The 23,323-nt window shown below is 48.0% G+C and overlaps 1 protein-coding gene across 1 annotated transcript; it reads left to right on the top strand.

Moving 5' to 3' along the window:
- Positions 1 to 433: 433 nt before the first annotated feature.
- Atp6v1e1 (ATPase H+ transporting V1 subunit E1) lies at positions 434 to 22,560 on the top strand. Its single transcript, NM_198745.3, has 9 exons — positions 434 to 570; positions 4,909 to 4,974; positions 9,101 to 9,210; positions 9,922 to 9,988; positions 13,485 to 13,574; positions 14,337 to 14,405; positions 16,741 to 16,835; positions 19,654 to 19,741; positions 22,054 to 22,560. The coding sequence occupies exons 1-9, from the start codon at positions 538 to 540 to the stop codon at positions 22,114 to 22,116; spliced, it is 681 nt and encodes a 226-aa protein (NP_942040.2). The 5' UTR covers positions 434 to 537; the 3' UTR covers positions 22,117 to 22,560.
- Positions 22,561 to 23,323: the final 763 nt, after the last annotated feature.

Genomic DNA, 23,323 nt, shown 5'->3' with positions numbered 1-23,323 from the left:
CCAGCCTGATCTATAGAGTGAATTCGAGAACAGCCAGGGGTACACAGAGAAACCCTGTCTCGAAAAAGAGACAAAAAAGAAAGGAAGGAAGGAAGGAAGGAAGGAAGGAAGGAGGGAAGGAAGGAAGGAAGGAAGGAAGAAAGAAGGAGGGAAGAAGGAAGGAAGGAAGGAAGGAAGGAAGGAAGGAAGGAAAGAAAGAAAGAAGGACGAATGAATGAATTTCTAAAGCTCTCCCGCTCTCTTACGAAGTATTTTGTCCTTGACAAGCAGTCACGAGTCAGCTTTAAAAAAAAAAAAAAAAAAAGTCGGTCTGCGCATGAGCCTGGGGCAGGGCGGGGGCAGGGCGGAACTTCCGCGGGCACAGTTCTTGATCTATTGGTTCAGAAAGCTACCGCCTCTTGGTCAACTGGTCGGAACCGGAAGCTGGGCTTATAAATTAAAGGAAGCTGAGTCTCACTGGGTTTTCTTGTCGGGTTTGCTCCTCCGCCTCTTTGAACCCAGATTCGAGGCTTCCCCTGGCCGAGCTTTGTCTTCGCCATGGCGCTCAGCGATGCAGATGTACAGAAGCAGGTGAGAGCCGGGTTGGGTGCCGCGCAGCCGCAGTACCGACCGGAGGACTGCGTTGACGTTTGCTCAAGCAGAGCTGGGTCTTAGGGTGGCCTGAGTTCTGCGGGGAAGCCCCTCAGACCACCGACCCTCTGGCGCCCGTAGTTTGTGCGGGAATGTTTTGCAGACCTGGGGGACAGGGCCTCGCACCTCATCTCACGTGACTGCTGGTCTCCAGCTTCCACTTGCCTGTCACAGAGCCTGCAGCTCTCTCATCTCGGCAACCCTCCCTTTTCCTGGCGCTCTCACGCTTAATCCAGCAGAGTTTTGTGTAGAGGTTGACAATGGGTTGTTTTTCCAGATTTTTTTCAACCCGAAGGACTATCCCACGATATAGGAAAGAGGCTGTGAGGAAAGAGCAGCCTGCGCTTTAAGGATCCTCTTTGTGTAAATCAGGATTATCTCGAGACATCTTGAACCTCAGGTGTACATTAATATTTGTCGAATGAGAAAGTTTTTTCTGATTGCACTTACAAGACACAGGAATGAGTTAAAGTTTATGGAAAATATTATTTAAATAATGAGTTCATGTCAGGGTCTCCTGCAGCCCAGGCTGGTGTACAATCTTTGTAACTGAGGATGAGCTTGGCCTCTTGATTTTCTCTCTATCTCCAACATTCATTGGTGATTTGACTTACTTGTATGTCTAAGTGAGGGTGTCGGATCCCCTGGAACAAGAGTTACAGACAATTGTGAGCTGCCATGTGGATGCTTGGAATTGAACCCGGCTTGGAAGTGCCCTCTGGAAGGGCAACCAGAGCTCTTAAGGGTAACCACTGAGCAATATCTCCAGCCCCCCCTCCTTCTTTGATTTTTGTTTTCCAAGACAGTGTTTTTCTATGTAACTTTGGAACTGGCTTTGTAGAGTAGGCTGGCTTTGAGCCCAAAGAGATCCTCCTGCTTCTGCCTCCTGAGTGCTGGGAGCCTGGTGGCCTCTTGATTCTTATGCCATTTCTCTTGAGTGCCGAGAGGCCGGTTGTTTTGTACATAACCTCCACGAGGTTTTATTTTTCTAAGTGCATATAATCATTTTGGGGAAATTTATTTAATATTTTAAATGTGCTATGCATTGAAGTTTTTAAATAGTAGGAATATAATTCTAGTTGTGTGTAGTCCTACATGCTTCAGAAGTAGTCTGAATCATGATTTCAGGCCAGCTGGACTTTGGACCCTGATTTTAGCCTCTAAATCCAATCAAAATGAAGGAACATTATAAAGCACCGCCTGGAGCTAAGGGAGAGGGATGAGGGAGACACAGGGTGCTGACCGTGTGCGGTAAGGAAAAAGCGCCTGAACTGCTGACTGATAACAGGTCTCCTCGGACGGACTGCATTTATCGCTCACATTACCAGTGGGCTTTCTTGTCTGTCTTTTCTTTCCTCCCTCCCTCCCTTTCTTTTTTCCTTTCTTTTACGGTGTTTTCCCCTTGGTATTTTGAAGTCCACTCTTGCTTTGCAGTGCTGGCTAGCCTGGTGATGTGTAACACACTTAGTCTCTGCCTCAACCTCCCGGTGCTGGGACTACAGCTGCTCGCTCACCCAAGCCGCGAATGAGTTTTCAGAACTTGAAAGCTTCCATTTAATGTCCACATAGAGAACTAAGTCTTTTCTTTTTTCTTTTTTCTTTTTTCTTTTTTTTTTTCTCTAAGGACTGGGAAAATCCTCTGACTAAAGCGCACTTAACTGGCTCGTGAATTTTCCTCGGTGAACAGCGTTTTGTCTTTGATGCTTCTATCTCTTTTAGTAAAAATGTTTCTCCTTTTTATTTTTAACCAGATATGTGCCAAGAATAATAGGGTGGTTCTTCTTCCTTGTGAGTGGGTGGAGAAGGAAAAGGGAGCTGTGGTAATTAGAGAAGGGGACTAGCGGGGACATCTGTGGTGAAGGTTAAGAAACTCTACAGCATTTTCACAGAAGACGGGGCTTTGGGACGTGAATCATGGCCCTGGGTTTTAGCCTAGGGAAAACTTGGTGCAGTGGAAATGAACAGTGCCCTCACGTGCTCTTAGCTTAGCAGTCACAAGCCAGCCCCCCCCCCCCCCAGTTCCCTTCCTTCTTGTTACAGTGTGGGAGGCCAAGGCCTCCACAGGAGAACTATAGTGCAGGAGCAGGGTAGTGTGTTTATCAAGTTCTAGAAAATTCTTTTTCATATGAAATGAAAATAACGAAGAAATCTTTTGTTTATAGCCTGTACTCTCTCCTGTGAGAACAGAGGCCTTTGATTGTTGTTTGAGGGTCCTGTGGTGGTAGGGTTCCAACCCAGGTCTTGGTGGATAAGTGGTCTGTCAGGGAGCTACACTCAGGGCCAAGGACAATGTGTTTTATTGATATTCTTAGGAGAATATAGGCCAAGTGCCAAGCATATATAGTAGGTGCTTAAGAAATCCCAGATTCCCCCTTTCTCTGTCATTTGTAAATGTTTTTTGTTTTGTTTTTTCAATTTAATGTCTGTTTGGTTTGGGACAGGTGGTGCTGGGTTCAGGTCCTTAACTTGGTGGGCAAGTACTGAGCTGTAAACCCCCTTCCCTTCACTCAACATTTGCTTTTTTTTTTTTCCCTTAATCCAGAGAATATGGTCATTTATTAGATCAGACTTTCTAAGGGACCAGACTACAGAAAACTTTATTAGTGGGTTTGAAGGTCTGTTTTTTTGGTTTTGGTTTTTTTCCTCTCTCTTTTCTGGCTTAGGGGTGGAGTTAAATGTCCTTAAAGGTGACTCATTTCTTAGACTCTTTGGTTGACTGTAAACAGGCTCCTGCCTGAGTTTAAATGAGTGCCTTCACTCTAGGCTAGGCTGGTCAAGGCAGATCTGTAGCTGAGGTCCAGCACAGCTAAGGATGCAGGGAATACAGGTTTGAATTGGTTTTACCCAGGGAAGCTGCATGCATCTTGGAGCATTTATAAACACTGGTCACTTCAGTGAAGTACGTCTGCTTTTGAGACGGACCCACTCTGCAGTCAGCTGGTTCACAGATTCCCCTGCCTCTGTGTCCCCTGTGCAGGGGTTACTGGGCATGTACTGCTATGCCCAGATTTTAAAATACTTTTTAAAAATAACATTTATTTCTGTCTTAGGATTTCTTTTTTTTTAAAGTTAGGTTCTTTTTTATTTTTATTTATATGTTAGTACACTGTAGTTCTCTTCAGACACTTCAGAAGAGAGCATCCCATTACAGACGGTTGTGAGCCACCATGTGGTTGCTGGGAATTGAACTCAGGACCTCTGGAAGAGCAGCCAGTGCTCTTAACCGCTGAGCCATCTCTCCAGCCCCCCTGTCTTAGGATTTCTATTGCTATGATAAACACCATGATCAAAGGCAGCTTGGAAAGGAGTTTATTTCGGTTACACTCACACATTCATCTCAGAGGAAGTCAGGGCAGGAACTGGAGGTGGGGGCTGAAATAGAGACCATGGAAAAACTGTCTAGGGGTTTGTTCCCCGTGCCTTGCTCAGCATGCTTTTCTGCATGCTATTCAGCGTGGCATCCCAGGACCACCTGCCCAGATGAGGCAGCACCCGCAGTGGGCTGAGCCCTCCATAGGAAACCACTAATCAGATGTCATTCAGGCTTTCCTACAGGCCCATCTCATGGGAGACAGTTTCTCAGTCGTGGTTCCCTTCTTTTCAGAGAACTTTAACTTTGGTGTCACTGTGTCAAGTTAACAGCAACAAACAAACAAACAAAAAACTAAAAACCTAAAACCCAACTGGGACAGCCGGCTTGTTGGGTAAAGCCCCTGACACCAAGCCCGATAGTCTGAGTTCACTCCCTGGGATGCACAAGGTAGGAGAGAGCTGACCTCTCCGGTGGCTGAGCCTATGGTGTGTGCACACTCACAAGCTCACAAGTGAATGGGGACAGAGAATCCAAACGCTTAGACGCTTGGTAGGAAAGGTACAGAGTGTCCTGGGAATACAGCAGTGTGGAGGTTCAGGAGATGGCCTTAAGCTGGGGCCTGAAGTGTTAACCAGGGGGAGACTGGTTTAGAGGAAGGTGGGGCAGATTTAAACACCCTCAGTGAGGGTGAGGAGGAACTGAAGTGAGCAGCCATAACAGCTGCATCTGAAGAGGCTCCAGCTGCTGGTTTGTTCTGAATGGTGCTTCAGAGGGAAGGAGCAGTCAAGCTTGTACCTTCTACAGTCTGCACTGGCCACATGATCCTGACCGCCATGGAAAGTGACAGACACGGAGACAGGCGGGCCTGGAACGTGGTAATCCTCTTGTGACTACCTAATGACTGTGAAGTTACATGTCACTGTCTTCTCTTACTGAATTTAAACATAATGTCTTTTCTTCTATAGATTAAGCACATGATGGCTTTCATCGAACAAGAAGCCAATGAGAAAGCAGAAGAAATCGATGCAAAGGTGAGATGTTGTTGTTGTTGTTGTTGTTGTTTTTCTCAACACAAGGTTTCTCTGTGTAGCCCTGGCTGTCCTAGAACTGGCTTTGTATGCAGACCAGGCTGGACCTCACAGGGATCCTCCTGCCTCTGCCTATGTGTGCGAGACTGCATGAGTTTAAATTGGCACCTCTACATGCAGGTATCCTTGGAGGCCAGTGGGTGTTGGGTCCTCTGTAAGTGGAGTTAGAGGAAGTCGAAAGCCCTCTGCTGTGGTTGCCCAGACCTGAGCCCAGGTCCTCTAGTAGAAAATCGAGTGCCCTTAACAGCTGAGTCATCCATCAGTGCAGTACCACTTACATTTTTTCCAACTGCACTTTTGTTGTGGGGTGGGGCTGTGTGGAGCTTAGAGCATAACTTTCTGGAGTCCGTTCTCTCCTTCTGCCATGTGGATCCCTGGATCCCCCACTTTTTTTTCTTTGAGATAGGGTGTCACTCTCCCAGGCCTCTAACTCCACAATGTAGTCAGAACTGCCCTTGGACTCCTGTTGCCGCCCATGTCCCACGTACTGGCGTTAAAGCTTATAACCATCTCACCTAACCCTTGCCGTGCTGGGGTCCAGTGGCATTCGTGCAGGCACTCCACCAAATGACTAGATCTTTTCCTAGCATTCATTTTAGATTGTTCAAGGGCTAGAGAGATGGCTCAGCCACTGAGAGCACTTACTGCTCATCCAGAGGACCTGAGGTGGGTACTCTGCACCCATAACAGGCAGCTCACAACTGTAACTCGAGCATGAAGAGATCAGATACTTCGGCCTCCATGGGCAGGAGCACACACCTACACATGATTTAAGTAATGAAAAGCAGGTCGTGGCGGCTCATGCGTTTAATCCCAGTACTCGGGAGGCAGAGGCAGGCAGATCTCTGAGTCGGAGGCCATCCTGGGCTACAGAATAAGTTCCAGGACAGCCAGGTTTACACAGACGAAACCCTGTCTCAAAGGAGAAAAAAAGAAAAGAATACGAAAGATCAAATAGCTGTTCCAAGCCTTGAATAATTAAATCAGTAACATTTCTGAAGTCATAATTCTCTTGTTCCTATTTGAAAAATAGGGTGACCTTGTGTTTCTAGGTAGGTTATAAGATGCCCTAAAGTGTAAAAACAATTTGTACACTTAGTGTGTGCACATATACACTCACGCTCGTGCATTGTGTTTTTGTTTTTGTTTTTTTTGTTTTGTTTTGTTTTGTTTTGTTTGATTTGGGAGAAATAGTTATCTTTAAAAATCTTGTATACATACATTTAATCATGTTTTCTGTTGAGTATTTTACACTTTTTTTTTTAATTAACTTGAGTATTTTTTTTTTAAAGATTTATTTATTTATTATATATATAAGTACACTGTAGCTGTCTTCAGACACACCAGAAGAGGGCATCGGATCTCTTTACAGATGGTTGTGAGCCACCATGTGGTTGCTGGGAATTGAACTCATGACCTCTGGAAGAGCAGACGGGTGCTCTTAACCGCTGAGCCATCTCTCCAGCCCTTGAGTATTTCTTATATACATTTCAAGTGTTATTCCCTTTCCCGGTTTCCGGGCAAACATCCCCCTCCCCCCTCCCGTGCATTGTGTTTTTAAGTAAAGAAAAAGCACAAGAAATATATGCACACAGAGAAACATGGGTGTGCACACAAAACCCACGAAACACATTAAGAAATGATAATAGCTATGCAAAGGACACATAAGGCTAAAAAACATGCCCTTAATATCATGGGACAACATCTCCAAAGGTACCATTCAGTTTGTGTTGGCCATCTCGGCCAGGCATGAGGCCTCCCTTGAGTGTGGTTTGAGTAACCCAGTGGAACATTGTGTGAAGGGGCACCATGACCATGCCAGCCTTTATAAAGGAAGACATTTAACTGGGGCTGCTTACAGTTCAGAGGTCTAGTCCATTATCATCAAGGCAGGAAGCATGGCAGCATGCAAACAGACATGGTGCTGGAGGTGCTGAGAGTTCTACATGTGAATCTGAAGGCAGCAAGAAGAGACAGTGAGCCACTAGGCCTGGCCTGAACTTCTAAACTTCAGGCTCACCCCACCCCCCAGTGACACACTTCCTCCAACAATGCTGCTCCCTATGATTGTGGGGGTCATTTTCATCCAGACCACCACAGACTCGAGTGGAGAGAACGAATTGTTTTCCTTTGTGAGCGGTTGTCAGTTGGGGATCGCTCTGGCATAGGGATGGGAGCTAGTGTTCCCTTCTGCTGGCTGAGCCCTCTGCAGGCTGCCACAGTCTCTGAGCTCACATGTGTGGCAGTCCTGTTATATCTGGAAGGCCTTGTTTCCTTGGTGTCCTCCATCCCTCTGGCTCCCCCCACCTCTTCCACAGGGTTTCCTGAGCCTGGAGGGGAAGGCTTTGATGAAGACATCCCATTGAGGACTGAGTGATCCAAGGTCTCCCTCTGCACATTGTCCAGCTGTGGGTCTCTGTACTTACTCCCTCTCCTGCAGGAGGAAGCTTCCCTGAACCTGGCTGAGTGAAGCACTGAGCTGGTTCTGTGCACATGTGTGCCCTGCACGTGTGTGCCCTGCTCGTGTGCTGTAGTGTCTGTGTGGGAGTCAGGACAGCTTGTGGTAGTTCTTTCCTTTACGTAGGCTGTCAGGTTTGCAGCAGGCACCTTTACCTGCTGCCATCTCACCTATCCCAGTCTACAAGTTTGTTTTTGTTCTTCTTGCCAATATTTTGTTTTGTGTCATCATTTTTGAGACAGGGTCTCACTATGTAAACCAGGCTGGCCCCACACTCAGAAACCTGCCTGCCTCTGCCCCTGAGTTTGGGATTAAAGGCATGTGCTACCACACTAAGTTATAGTCTTTTTTTTTTTTTTTCTTTTCTTTTCTTTTTTTCAGAGCTGGGGACCAAACCCAGGGCCTTGCACTTGCTAGGCAAGCGCTCTACCACTGAGCTAAATCCCCAACCCCAAGTCTTTTCTTTTTGTTTGTCTCTCTCTCTCTCTCTCTCTCTCTTTCTTTTTCTTTTGACTTTATGGACTTTTTTCTTTTTTTAATTTTTAAAAAGTTTTTAAAGATTTTTTGTTTTGTTTTTATTTTATATGAGTACACTGTAGCTGTCTTCACACACCAGAAGAGGTCATCGGATTTCTTTACAGATCATTGTGAGCCACCATGTGGTTGCTGGAAATTGAACTCAGGACCTCTGGAAGAGCAGACAGTGCTCTTAACCGCTGAGCCATCTTAACAGACCCCAGTTATAGAGTCTTACTGCTTGAAAACCATCACCATTTGATTCTCTACCAAGAGCATTTACAGGGATCTGTGGTGGCACCTTCCTGAAATCCCAGCATTCAGGAAGTAGAAGCAGGAGAATTCCAGCCTGGGTTCTGTCGGCATCAGTCTCAGACAGACAAATTGATGATCACAGCACTTGAATGTAGAGCCAGGAGGATTGCCCACAGGAGGATGACCAGAGAAGAAAGTACTCCTAATACTCCTAAGTAATGACATATAAACTCTAACTAAAAAGACTGCCCGGGGTTGGGGATTTAGCTCAGTGGTAGAGCGCTTGCCTAGCAAGCACAAGGCCCTGGGTTCGGTCCCCAGCTCCAGAAAAAAAAAAAAAAAAGACTGCCCGGGTTGAGAGACAGCTCATTGGTTTAGAACTTTGCTGCTGTTACATAGGATCAGAGTTTGGTTCCCAGCACCTATACGTCAGTGGCTCAGGGCCACCTGTAACGTTAGCCCCAGGGGATCTAATGTACTCTTCTGGGTTCCATAAGCACATGGATACACGTGGCACACACATTTAAAGAGACAACAGACTTTAATCCTAGTACTTGGGAGGCAGAGGCAGGTGGATCTCTGTGAGTTTGAAGCCAGCCTGGTCTACATAGTGGTTCCAGGACAGCTAGGGCTACACAGAGAAACCGTGTCTTGAGAAAACAAGAACAAAACAAACAAAAAAACCACCAAGTAGTCTTTGAGGGTAAGTGTTACAATAGATTTTTCTGTTTCACATAGGGACTAAGTGAATGTATGAAGTATTCCTGGTTCCTGGGAGCTCCAAATAAAAGGATCAGCCAAGTCCAGTGTAATAAATTAACATATGCTAATTCTTCATAGGCAGAAGAAGAGTTCAACATTGAGAAAGGTCGTCTTGTGCAAACCCAGAGATTGAAGATTATGGAATACTATGAGAAGAAGGAAAAGCAGATCGAGCAGCAGAAGAAAATGTAAGTAGATGGTAGTGAACTAAAGAAGCTCGTGTGCTGTAGCCCAGACTGGCCTGAACTTGCTGATCCTCCTGCTTCCACCTCCCAACCGGGTTATAGGCCTGTCCCACCATAGGTGACTTATGCAGTGCTAAGGACTAGAACCAGGGCCTGGGGTCGCCTATCTGCTCCGCCAACCAGCTGAGCTATCCTCAGCCATTAAGCTGTAAGTCAATGAGACAAGGCCACAGGGAGGAGCTCAGTAGGACAGCACTTGCTTACCCTGTGCTGGACCCCAGACTCCATTCCCTGAGATCTGCTCTTCATCCAAAGGAAAGTTCAAAATGCTGGAGACAAGAGAGAACAGGGGAGCAGAAACCTTAGCCGGGGTGGTAGCTAGTGTCTGAGACAGCAGGGTCACAAAGTTCACAAGTGACAAGAACAAACAGGATCCACAGCCCCACCTTATCTCAAGCAAACAAGGAGACAATGAAAGAGAGCTGGGCAATGTGGTACGCTCCTGCAGCTCAGCAGAGGCAGCTCTTGGAGTTCCAGGCCAGCCAGAGCTACACCGTGAGACCTCGTCTCAAAAAGCAAGAACAGACAACTGAGGGCACCTGAAGGTTATCTGTTGTCTCTCAAGGGCCCTTTGCTCCGACTGGGAAGTTGTGTTTGTCTGCAGTCATTGTTTTTAATGTTGTACTGATATATATTCTCCCATCCCTTTTGCAGTCAAATGTCCAACTTGATGAATCAAGCAAGACTCAAAGTCCTCAGAGCAAGAGATGACCTCATCACTGTGAGTAGCTCCTAGTAGCTGTGAAACTATAAAATGCTTATTCTCTTGCCCACTACAGAGAATCACTAGGTAACAGTTTTATTTGTTTGTTTGCATTTGTGAAAGTGTCTCACTATGCAGCTGGCCTAAACCTTGGGGTCTGAGCCCAGGGTAGGGATATAAGCGTGCTCACCATAGGGTCATAACGTCACCATGCTCAGGGTCATATGTCACCATAGGGTCATACGTCACCATGCTCAGGGTCATATGTCACCATAGGGTCATACATCACCATGCTCAGGGTCATATGTCACCATAGGGTCATACGTCACCGTGCTCAGGGTCAGGAGCATTTCTAGAGAGAAAAACATTTGTTGAGCATTCTATGTACTAGATATTAACAATAGACACAGGTGTGATAGCAGTCTGGCCTTGCATTGTGTGAACTCTAAGCTAATGGCATGGATTAGATCATACAACAGCAAGAAGCAACCCATAGAGTACATGAAGGAGGAGCTGAATACAGGGCCCCGAGTGTGAAACCAAGAGCCAGGCCTGCTTTCAATTTAAAGAAATTAGCTTTAATTTGTGCGGTGGTGGAGCACACCTTTAATCCCAGCATTCAGGAGGCAGAAGCAGGAGGATTTCCAAGTTCCAGGACAGCCAGGACTGTACAACAAAACCCTGTCTCAAAAAGAAAAAAAAGCTTTTTGTTGTTTTATTTAGTGGGCAGTATCACAAACAGCATATGTAGTATGAGAGAGTGTAGACTCCGTTTAATAAGAAAACTGTCGGGCTGGAGAGATGGCTCAGTGGTTAAGAGCATCGTCTGCTCTTCCAGAGGTCCTGAGTTCAATTCCCAGCAACCACATGGTGGCTCACAACCATCTGTAAAGAGATCCGATGCCCTTGTCTGTACCTAGTGTGTATCTGAAGACAGTTACAGTGGACTTATATATAATAAATGAATAAATTAAAAAAAAAATAAGAAAACTGTCCTTCAGAAAGCATTGTGGCTTGTCTGGGAAGAAAGCCTACAGAACGTGAGCCCTTGCCTCAGCAGTGAGGTCTCGACTTAGGGTTAGAGTCTGAAAGGATGCTAACTGTGTCGCTACTTGCTGTGGACGCACAGGCTTCTTCCAAATGGAAACACCAGAGTTCCACAGCCCGCCAGCCCAGGGGCACACCTGTGACATCAGCACCGAGAAGGGGGAGGCAGGAAGATCGCTTGGTTTAGGTCAGTCAGGGTTATAGTTTGAGGCCAGCCTAGGCCTCAGGGCTAAGATCCTGTCTCAAAGGAAAAAAATGTTCTCACGCCTTGTCCTCATGAATTTCTTTTTTTTTTTTTTTTTTTCCCTTTTATTTTTTTTGGAGCTGGGGACCGAACCCAGGACCTTGCGCTTGCTAGGCAAGCGCTCTACCACTGAGCTAAATCCCCAACCCCATGAATTTCTTCTTAAATGTGTGGATTCTTTGTATGTATGTCTATGTATCATGTGCACACCTCGTACCTTTGGAGCCCAGAAAGGGAGTCAGACTCCCTAGAATTGAAGCTACAGTTGGAAGCCAGTGCTGTAGGTGATGGAAATCAGACCTCTGCAAGGGTAATCAGTGCCCTTAACCACCAGGCCCTCTCTCCAGTCCTCTCGAAGTGTGTGTGCGTGTGCGTGTGCATGCATGTGTGCATGCATGTGTGCGCCCTGGCTGTCCTAGAACTCACTCTGTAGACCAGGCTGGCCTCAAACTCACAGAGCTCTGCCTGCCTCTGCCACCTGAGTGCTGGGATTAACAGCGTGCACCACCACCACCCAGCTGTATGTGTGTGCTTCTCCTGATAGTTTGAGGTCAGATTGATCCAGAAAACTGTACAATTCTTTGTAAAGAACTTTATTTTAGTTATTTTATTCTACAGCAAAATACTCACTGGGGCTGGTGAGGCGTGGAGACCGTCTTCCTTTGTGGCAGAATGTTTGAAACTGGAACAGTGAGCATGCCTCATGTCTGGGAAGCTCTGGCACTGGTGTGACTGGCTCCCCAGCACCACATGATACTGGGCATGGTGGTGCACGCCTGCATCCCCAACATTCAGGTGGGGGACAGGGGATGCATTGAAAGTTTGAAGTCACCCTGGGCTACACTGTGAGTTCCAGGTCAGCCATGGGTACATAGTGAGACTGTCAAAAACAAGAAGGGAATTAGATGTAGAACTGTTTTGAGCAACCAAATTGTGCAGGACCACTGGTCACCTAGGAGAGAAGCATCCCCATCTTCCCTGGGCTTGTCTAGAGAGCTGCTTCAGAGGGGAAGCTGGGAGACAGTGGTCCAGCTTGGTTGTCCCTCGCTGACCTACATACATTTATACTGCGATTCACTTGATAGCTTGTCCTTTTACAGCCAGTGACAGGACCCAGGGCTTGTGCATGTTAGCTGTACTTCACTCCTGAGCTGGATCCCCAAACCCAGCTGTACTCAATAAGATTGCTTGGTTTGGGGGTTGGGGATTTAGCTCAGTGGTAGAGCGCTTGCCTAGTGAGCGCAAGGCCCTGGGTTCGGTCCCCAGCTCCGAAAAAAAGAAAAAAGAAAAAAAAAAAGATTGCTTGGTTTGTTTTTGGCGTTTGTAGTTGTTTGTTTTGTTGGGACTGAAACAGGTGTACCACTCCGGCTCTTTATAAGAGTGTTTCATAGTTGAATTGTCTACATAATTACTGTTCAGGGCATGAAACCCACTCTATGCCAAGTACCAGCGTGTAGCTTGGCCTGGCTTAGATGTTCTTGTGTAGCCAAGGATGACCTTAAACTTCTGAGCTTCCTGCCCCCACTAAGGGCTGGGCTTCTGTGGAATGTAGTTTGGGGTGCAGGGGGTGGTGTCCAAGCCCAGGGCTTCTTGCATGCTAAGCAGACATTACCAACTGACCCAGATGGTTGCTGGTTTCATTGGTCATGGTTGCTTGGCTTGTTTTGTTTTTTTTTAAGACAGTGTTTCTCTGTGTGGCCCTGGCTATCACGGAACTTGCTCTGTAGACCAGGCTGGCCCGGAACTCACTGAGCTCCACCTGCCTGTGCCTCCTGAGTGCTGGGATTAAAGGTGTGTATGCGCCTGGCTGTTTTAGAGACAAGGTGCCAGTAGCCTTAAAATCTGGAACTCTTGTGTAGTTGAGTGAGGCCCTGGACTCGGTCGTTCCACTGACCCAGCATGCAAGCATAAACCACCATGCTGGCTTCAACACTCAACAGCCCTTCTTCCCCGTCTGGATTGGAATCGCAGGCTTGTAGATCTTTCCAGGTTTTGGGGCCAAGCAGATCTAGCATGAACTCTTTAAGAACAGGAATGGTGTTTCCCACCAGCATTTAGCAGTGTCTGTGGCACAGTCACATACGCTATCTGTGTGTTTAGTGAAAACCCAGGAGTGTGGTGTGAGGTGAGCACACGAGCTGGATGGCGGCTGTAAGGTAGATGTAGCTCGGATGTAACAGGGATGTACGTGGCCATAACACGTCTTCTTTCCACTCTTTGCAGGATCTGCTGAATGAGGCAAAACAGAGACTCAGCAAGGTGGTAAAAGATACGACCAGGTACCAGGTGCTGCTGGACGGGCTGGTCCTCCAGGTACGCTTCTATGCCCAGGCTGCACACACAGCTGCGGTTCTAAGGCCTTTAAAAACGTCTGCCAGAGAGCGGCTCCGTTCCCCCTAACTGCTTTCTTCCTCTTTCCTGTGTCTGGTGTGTTGCATAAGATGGCGACATCTCATCTGTCTAAGACTTGAGGGTGTTACCTTTTTTTTGGTTCTTTTTTTCGGAGCTGGGGACCGAACCCAGGGCCTTGCGCTTCCTAGGCAAGCGCTCTACCACTGAGCTAAATCCCCAACCCCAAGGGTGTTACTATTATTCCCTCTGATTATAGGGTTCTTCCTACCTTTCTGGTTAAATCTGCCGGCCTGCAGTTTTACTCTCCCGCATTGATTCGACCTTTGAAACACTTGGCTTTAACCTCACGGTTAGTGCTGAGGACATAGTTTGGTGGTAAAGGCACAATGCTCGTTTAACATGTGAGAGACCCGCAGGTCCAATCCCTAGCACTGCACAAACAGAAAAGTCAAGCAGTTGTTTGCTCCTGGGTTATGGTCTCTTTCTCTTACTCATGTTAATCCAGAGTGCTTGTCCTCAGTCCGGCTAACAGGACTCCATGGGAATTTCATTGGCCATTCAAAGTCCATGGTTCCAGTCTGTGTCGATGTTAATACCAGGCCGTGTAATCTGTGTTCTCGTGCTGCCTGTGGTCTTTGCAGCTTCCCGGTGACACCGGAAAGAACTGCAGGACACTGCTGTGCTGTATTTTCCTCTACAGACTCTGCTGCTTTCTTTTTACAGGGCTTGTACCAGCTGTTGGAACCTCGAATGATTGTGCGCTGCAGAAAACAAGATTTCCCTTTGGTGAAGGTAAAAACCTTTGTTACTATTATTATTAGCAGTAGTTGTCATTGCTGTTGAAAAAAAGGGGTCAAAGTGTTACAGTTGGTAGAATGATATCACTTAGGGAAGTCAGGGCAGGACCTCGAGGCAGGAACTAAGGCAGAGGCTGGGGAGAGTGATGCTTACTGACTGGCTTGCTCACCCTTGAAACAGGGTCTCAAGTTCCTGGTTGACCCGGAGCTTGCTATGTAGAGTAGACTGGCCTTGAATTCAGAGGGATCCTCTTACCTCTGAATCTAGCTGGAATTAAGCGCATGCGTTACGACACCCAACTTTCACCTGTTTTCTTGTAGAGCTCAGACCACCAGCCATGGGTGGTAGCACCCACGATAGGCTGAACCCTCCCACATCAACCACTAATTAAGAAAATGCCTTGCAGACATTCTTACCTGCAGGACAGTCTTACGGGGACATTTTCCCCGTTGATAGTCCTCTTGCCAAGGAACTTTAGCATGTGTCAAGTTGACATAAAACTAGCCAAGACAATGATATGTAGTAGTATCCAGTATATAAGACAGACTGGGGGGCTGGAGAGATGGCTCAGCGGTTAAGAGCCCCGACTGCTCTTCCAGAGGTCCTGAGTTCAATTCCCAGCAACCACATGGTGGCTCGCAACCATCTGTAAAGAGATCCGATGCAGGTTTGGGGATTTAGCTCAGTGGTAGAGCGCTTGCCTAGGAAGCGCAAGGCCCTGGGTTCGGTCCCCAGCTCTGAAAAAAAGAACCAAAAAAAAAAAAGAGAGATCCAATGCCCTCTTCTGGTGTGTCTGAAGACAGCTACAGTGTACTTATATATAATAAATGAATAAATCTTAAAAAAAAAAATACAGCAAATACGTAGGCGAATGCTAGCAATAATCCACTGAACTGAGAAAGGGACCCCCATTGAAGGAATCAGAGAAAGGATTGGAAGAGCTTGAAGGGGCTCAAGACCCCATATGAACAACAATGCCAAGCAACCAGAGCTTCCAGGGACTAAGCCACTACCCAAAGACTATCCATGGACTGACCCTGGACTCTGACCTCATAGGTAGCAATGAATATCCTAGTAAGAGCACCAGTGGAAGGGGAAGCCCTGGGTCCTGCCAAGACTGAACCCCCAGTGAACTAGACTGTTGCGGGGAGGGCGACAATGGGGGGAGGATGGGGAGGGGAAGCCCATATAGAAGGGGGGGGAGGGGTTGGGGGATGTTGGCCCGGAAACCGGGAAAGGGAATAACAATCGAAATGTAAATAAGAAATACTCAAGTTAATAAAGATTAAAAAAAAACCAACTGGGCACAGGCAAAATGGCTCCACAGGTAAAGCTGTGGAAAGATAGAGGTATTCCTCCCTATAAGTTCTCCTCTGACCTTTGTGTATTCACAAATGAAGATGGTAAAAACAAAAGTTTTTAAAGTGGCCCATGCTTTGCTTGTTTATTCTCGGTAGAAGCACCTTCTGTCTTTTGGTGTCTGTCTGTCTGGGGCTTCCTATATAGACCAGGCTGGCCTCAAACTCACCTGACTCCCAGGTGAGTCATAGTACCTGGCCTTCACCCTTTTATTTAAGATTCTTGAAGCTGGAAGTTTGCTTTTATTGCCACTCCAGTGAAGCAGCCACAGTTGAGAAGTAGTATGTGGCAGGTCTCTGAAGTGGCTGCTGTGAGCCAAATGCCTGAGGAAGCTCTTGAGGAAGGAAGGGCTGTACAGTTTTCTGAGCGGTCGTGCTGTTCTCCATACCTGCCCTCAGTGCACAGAAGACTCTCGTGTCCTCAGACTCGGCAGTGCTTCAGTTAAATTGTTTTTGTGTGTGGGTCTTCTGCCTGCATGTAGCATCTGTGTGCCTGGTGTCCTCCCAGGCCTGAACAGGGTGGTGGGTTCTCTGGACCTGGACTCAAATGGCTGTGATCTGCCTTGTGGGGTTCTAGGAATCATGCCCTAGCCCTCTGGAAGAGCCTTTGTTCTTAACCTAACCAGCTCTCCAGCCAAGTGAATTCTTCATTGTTGCTGTCTCAAGGGCCGTGAAGCCTCTTAGGAAGCCTCGGAAGCTGCCAAAGCTCCATCCCCACCATACCGCTGACCACACTGCCGCCCACACCTCACACCTGAGCTGGTTGGCACTGTCCCTGGAGTCCCTGGTATGTCCAGTTGCCAGGCCCATTGAATAATCTTTACAGAAGACCTATGTCTCTTCCTCCCACCTGTGTGCAGACTCCCATTTTTTTTTCCCCCTCTTCCTCAGGAATGGCATCGTTAGGACCTCAGCAACAAAACTTGCTTTTACTTGAAAATCTTTCATTGTTTTCTGTTTGTTTTCCCCAGGCTGCAGTACAGAAAGCAATACCTATGTATAAAATTGCCACCAAAAAAGATGTTGACGTCCAGATTGACCAGGAGGCCTACCTGCCTGAGGACATGTACGGATCTCTGTTAAAGCTGCTTCTGGTTATTGGACTGACCTTGGTGCTAAGCCTCTCAGAAAGCGTTTTATCTATTGTTACTGGGGTTGTGGGGAGCAGTTGGTTTCTATCGCTGCAGCACCATGACCGAAAACGGGAGGAAACGGTTTGGCTTACACCTGGCCAATCACATCCCATCTCTGAAGGAAGTCAGAACAGGAACTTAAGCAGGGCAGGACCTGGAGGCAGGAGCTGATGCAGAGGCCAAGGAGGGTGCTGCTTACTGGCTTGCTTCTTATGACATACTCAGCTAGCTTTCTTATAGAACCCAAGCCCACCCCCTCACGGATGGCACTAGCCATCACGGTTGGGCCCTCCCCCATCAATCCTGTTGAGAAAATGCCTTACAGCTGGATCTCATGGAGGCGTTTCTTCAACTGAAGCTCCTTCCTCTCTGCTAGCTCTAGGCACAAAACCAGCCGGTACAACAGGAAAGCCAGTACCTGGGTTTAATCCTCAGCCCTGACTGAGTCAGTTTTCTTGGGTGAGGTCTTGGCTGCAAGAGGTTGTATTCTTCAGGTACTTGGGTCTGTTTCTGTCAGGGTTCCAGTTCTCCCTCATTACTTCAAGCTGGTTCTGAGTCAGGGCGGCAGCACTTTCTGCACGGGAGTGTGGAACGTAATCCTAGGAGCTCGCTCGCTGCCCAGAGCCGTCTGTCTGTCTGACGTCACATTGCTACCACTGCCTAACATAAGAGCAGGACCTTGGGAAATTCTGAACTAAAGTAAAAGAACATGAGGCTTGGGAATGTGAAATGGTTGAGAACATTGGCCATCAAAATTAGATTTGGGGGCTTGGAGTTTTGTTTCATTTCTTGCTACGACACCAGGTAGAACCCAGGATGTCCTGAATCATGAGTCAGATGTGGGTTTGCTTTACTCTGCCATGGGCTGTCTGGGCGGTGTTGCAACACTTACTTTGTCTCACTAGGCCTTGACTTCAGTTTGGGTTTTTTGTTTTTGTTTTTCTGGTGGTCAGGGGATGAGACAGGGCCGGTTTGTTCACAGCAGTCGGAAATCAGGAGGCTGGGGTCACAGGCTTGGCTCACCATGCCCAGCTGACTTCATTAAATGGGAGCAATTCCAATGAGATCATGTCTAGGCAGCACTCAGTGGAAACTGAGCAGGCAGTGCAGACATCAGGTACAGGGGCTGATTATCCCTGGGGCCTTGTTGTCAGACATGCCCTGAATTTCAGAGAGCGGAATAGCAATGGAACGGGCTGGGGTGCAGCTCGTTAGTTGAGGGTGTGCAAGCAGGTGTGAGACCCTGGGTCCCATGCCCCATACCAAAGAGAGAGAAAGGGTCTATGCTTCCCATTGAGTAGTGTCTCCAAGTCGGAGACGCCACTGCCATAGCCAGGTATACTAATATTTCTGAAGAAACACAGGGAAGTTGGGCATGGTGGCACTTGCCCGTAATCTCAGTCCTCGGGATGCTGTAGCAAAAGATTGTCAGGAGTTCATGGCCAGCCACATGGAGGTGCGCATCCTGCCAGCTATGAGACTGCCAACCTGGGCAACAGAACTACACCTTGTTTGAGAAAAGAAAAAGAAAATTGTAAATTTTGACACCATATAAGATAAATAGTCAAGATCTAGTTTCTGCCAGATGACAGGAGACAGGCATTTGTTTGCAGGATGCATGGATTAAATACTGTTTTCAGAGCCCCTTGAGTTTTAGTATTACAGTTAGGTGATTGCAGACTTACTCCTTTGGGCTAAGTGGTATTTGTTTATTGTGGCTGATACTCCTTTTCCAGGTTCTCAGAGTGCATTTCCTCATCCACGACATCTCGCTGTACATAAGACTCGGGGGTTTCTGGGAAGAAGCCGCAGGCTCGTCAGGCATGGTGGGCTTGCTCAGGAGGCCGAGGCAGGGTAGATAGAGCTGCTCAGCCTGTCGGCTCTGGTCAGTGACCGTGTGTGAGGCCAGCTTGAACCATAAGGGAGACCCTGTCTCACAACACAGGCAGAGGGGAAGAGGAGAAAGCCTAGGCTGACATTCATGCTTGCTGAGGGCGGTTTTACTTCTCTCCCTTACTGTCCTCACATTCATTCCCCACCAACACCGCAGAGGAAGCGCCATCTTAGTGCTGTGGAGACTGGAGAGAAAGAGGTCGACACAGAAGGGAAGATGGGTGCAGCTGTGGCAAAAAAGTACAAAACCTCTCCCAGCCTGTGCATAATGGCACTTGCCCGCAATCTCCACAGAGGCAGGAGGGTTTTAGATGCTAAGTCCCAGCCTAGCCTGGGCTACCTAGTGAGGTGTTGTCTCTAATAGCCCTTGTCTGACAGTCCATCTATCTAGGTAATTGACAGAACTTTTTTTATAGGTGAATCTTGTTCCCTGTGGTTCCTTGAAATATAGTTGACCTATGTAGGCCTCTTGAGTGCTGAGAGGCTGTGAGGAGTGTGGTGACATGTGAGGGTGGCCAGAGGCAGCCAGGAGGCAGTCAAGGATGTTGTCACTGTCCTTCCTTTGTCAGCAGCATGCAGGTGCCACGTCTCCAGTAGGCTGCCTGTTGACTCATAGCTCAGAATTGAAACCGGTTTCCACCTTCTGGAGAGGGCTGGCCAGAGTCGAGCAGCGTGCTGTAACCCCATGGCCATGCTCATCAATCTCTTGTATCATGTGTGAGAGCACCGTGAGTTCTCACCGAGGCTGCGGAATTAGTGTTGTCCTGTTGTACACTCTACATGCCTAGGCTGTCTTGTGCTGGGGGAATCGGGTAAGTATCATGCACACCTTCTCAAGCCTGTTACTTTTCTCTGTAGAGCTGGTGGAGTTGAAATCTATAATGGGGACCGCAAGATAAAGGTTTCCAACACTCTGGAAAGCCGACTGGACCTAATAGCCCAGCAGGTGAGTGCGGACTCTGGTTCCTGCTCCAGAGAACACAGGCCCTGAATGGAAGTTTCCACATTTGCACACTGAACTCCAGGAAACAAGCCTAAAATGCTGCCATCTTCCAGGCGTGGTGGTCAATGGCTTACTATTAACTCTCTTAATCCCTGACTTAGAAGTATAGTTTTGACCTGGTGTGGTGGTACCGGGTGCCTAGAGGCAGGCAGATCTCTGTGAGTTCGAGGCCAGCCTGGTCTACAGAGTGAGTTTCAGGACAGCCAGGGCTACACAGGGAAACCCTGTGTAGAAAAAGTAAACATGCAGATAAAGAGTAGGTTAGCCAGATGTGGTAGCTTCTTGGGAGGCTGAGGTAGGATTACTGAGGCCCTTGTCTCGCAGAAGGTGCACTATGCTGCAATGAAAGTGCTTGTCTTGTAGCCTGGGCACTTACCTGCGTCATCTTCAGGTGACCTAGTCGGCCTTCTGTGGTAGCCAGTCCTACCGATGGGTCGTTGGTGGAAAGGAAAGCTTCAAGCCCAGGTCGGGCAGATAAATAGCTCCATGAGTAAAGTGCATGCCTTGTAAGCCTGAGGACCTGCGGTCTCCTGAGAGGCTTCATCAGCATCAGCAGATAGAGACCCCAGCTGCACACCAGGCAGAGCTCGGGGACTCTGGGAGTGAGCAAGCTGGAGAGGTCAAGGGCACAAGAAGGCCCACAGAGTCAACTAACCTGAGACCGTGGGAGCTCACAGAGTGTGGGCCCCACCAGGGAGCAGGCAGGAGCTGGACAGATATGTGGCTTGTTTTTCACCTGAGTCCCCTAACAAGCGGACAGGGACCATCTTGGTCTCTGTTTCCTGCCATTGGATCCCCTCCCCTATCTGGACCACCTGGTTAGGCCTCAGTGGGAGAGGATGTGCCTAGTCCTAATGGGATTAGATATTCCAGGATGGGGTGTATTCAGGTGGGATTCCTGTTCTCTAAGGAAAAGGGGAGAGGGCTATTGGGGAAAGGATCTGTAAGGGTGGAATTGGGAGGAGGGGGGCTGTGATCAGGATGTAAAGTTAATTAAAAAAAAACTATAAAAAAGGAAAGAAAAACCACATAAATTCAGGCATGATGACATGTTTATAGTTCCAGCTGTGGGGAAGCAGATGCAGGAGATTCTTGGGGCTCCTTGGCCATCTAGCCTGGCTGAGTCATGCAAACCCTAGGCCAATAAAAGGTGGCTGGCTCCAAAGGAATGACATTTGAGGTTGTCCTCTGGCCTCTACAGCATATGGGCATGATGTCTCCCTCCCGTTCCTTCCACCCCCCCTCTGTCTCCTCAGGAGAGGAAACAACTTCAGGCCAGATATAGTACACACCTATATAATCCCAACATTTAGGAGGCAGGAGGATAGCCAGTTACAGATCAGCCTGGGCTACACAGTAAAACCCTGTTCCATCTCTAGCCATACCCACCCACATCTCCCTCTCTCAGAGTGAGAGAGAAAGCAAGGGAGGGAGGGAGAGGGAGGCAGGCAGGCACATATTCCTTTCAGTTCTTGACCAGCACTGAATTTGTGGGGGCACAGTAAAGAAACTGCTGACATGACCCCTACATGATATGGTTAAGGCTTTTATTGAAGAAATAAGAACAGCCAGAGGCATCCAAGGAGTCCAGAGCAGAGGGAGAAAGAAGTAGACTGGACGTGACCAGGGCTAGAGTGAGAGGACAGAAGAGATCTGTGAGAGAAGTGGGGGCAGAGGGGAACACCCTGTCATCATAAGGAGAACAAATGGGTATCTGGGAGGAGGGGACCCTGGGGAGGAGAAAGGCTAAAATGTTAGTGTGGGCTTTGAAATGTGTAACAGGTATTTGTGATACTGCGGGAGCCTGGAGGCTTGCAGGGGCTTTGATACAACCGCAGGGCGGTGTCCTTTCTGCCAAAGTGGGAACTACCCTCACAAGTTCCTGAGCAATGCTGGCTTCTGTCTCACCACCAGATGTTTGGACTGCCTGCAACCTAACTAAAGCCAGTGTGGTTAATCTTAGGGGTCACACCTATCCTTTGAGGCAAAGTAACTATCTGTCAGGGCGTCAACAGACTCTAAGTGCCCTTTGCAGTCACTCACTCTGGGTGTCACAGGCTATGTACAGTAATGACAAGGTCTTTCTTTTTCCCTGTCCCTTTTGTAAGCAGTAAGCCCACAGTCTGACGGCTGAAGTGTCTGTCGCAGTGCTCAGATGGACAGGTCTGAAATGCTTAGCTCAATGCCCCTGCCCCACATGGTGGGTAAGATTGTCTGCAAGTTCACTGACTGAGTCCTTGCTGACTTCTTTACAGATGATGCCAGAAGTCCGCGGAGCCTTGTTTGGTGCAAATGCCAATAGGAAGTTTCTGGACTGAGCCTAAGGAGGTGCAGTTCACCCACGGCTGTACTCTTGGAGAAACAGATTAACTGTGTGGCTTCCTCTTTCTGTTCTAATACTGGTAATCAGTGGACACCCTCTACAGCTACTGCCCTTGGCTCAGTGTCAACAGAAGGGCCACTGGTGTGGGCAAGAACCCAGCCCATCTGACGCCACAGCTGTGCACTGGTTTACAGTGGGATGGGTGGGGTCAGTTGTGTGCAGCCCTCAAAGACCCATTCTTTCCCTGTTCCTGCTCTCGTCTAGAGTGAGTCGTGCATGCTGTCCCCTGCTCTTTGGGCGTAAGGTGCATGTGGGGCGTACATTCCTCCAGGAACACTAGCTGCACTGTTACTATTTAGGTCTAGTCTTCCTTATCTGTAAATGTGATTCAAAATCTAAGCCACAAATATTATTTATTAAAACAAAAGGTTTATGTGGATTTGGTTGTTGTTCCTTCTGTAAGGCACTGAGTTTGTGATTTGAGAGTAAATTCTAGTGGGCACAGTAGCACACATCGGTAGTCCTAGCTGTGGTGGAAGGATTGTTTGGGCCAGCCTGGGCAACAAAGAAGATCCACTGAGGAACCCAGAGAGGAACTGCCCCAAAGCCCCCCATATAGTAACCGCTCAGAGGCTCTCTCACTAGGCTCTCCTGCGGCTGTGACCAAGTGGATACACACCCAGGTGTCAAGTACACCGGCCCTGGAGGCTGGACAGCTCTGTGTGTGTACGTGCGCTAGGGTGGGTCCCAGAGCCTCACAGGGTAAGCAGGGGCTGCACCGCTGAGCCATACCCCACAACCTGTGGCCTGAGCTTCTTTGGGGTTTTAACTATCCTGCCTTCAGAGAGTAAGGCCGTTCAGATGGATTGTTTGCATGCATATCTGCCTACTCCCCCACACCCAAGTGCTAAGTTAGGTGGGGCTAATGGAGGTTCTTTTCAGTTTTGGGGTTGATACAGTGTAGGCTGGCCTAGAATGTGCCCATTGGCCTATTATGACCTTCAATTTCCTGTCCTCAGCTCCCAGCTCAACTCCTAACTGCTGGGACTATAGGCATGTGCCACCGTACATCTATGTGCTGTTTATGTGGTGCTGGGGATGGAACCCTCTGCATTTTGCACTTTTACAAATGGCATTATTCCATTTTCGTATGGCAGGCTATGGAGGAAGGAATTGAGGTCCAGAGACTTGGGCTTCTTTCT

The sequence above is a fragment of the Rattus norvegicus genome, chromosome 4, assembly GCF_036323735.1.
Source record: "Rattus norvegicus strain BN/NHsdMcwi chromosome 4, GRCr8, whole genome shotgun sequence".
Taxonomy (NCBI): domain Eukaryota; kingdom Metazoa; phylum Chordata; class Mammalia; order Rodentia; family Muridae; genus Rattus; species Rattus norvegicus.
The sequence above is the reverse complement of the archived record's forward strand: the minus strand, read 5'-3'. Positions and strand labels throughout refer to the sequence as shown.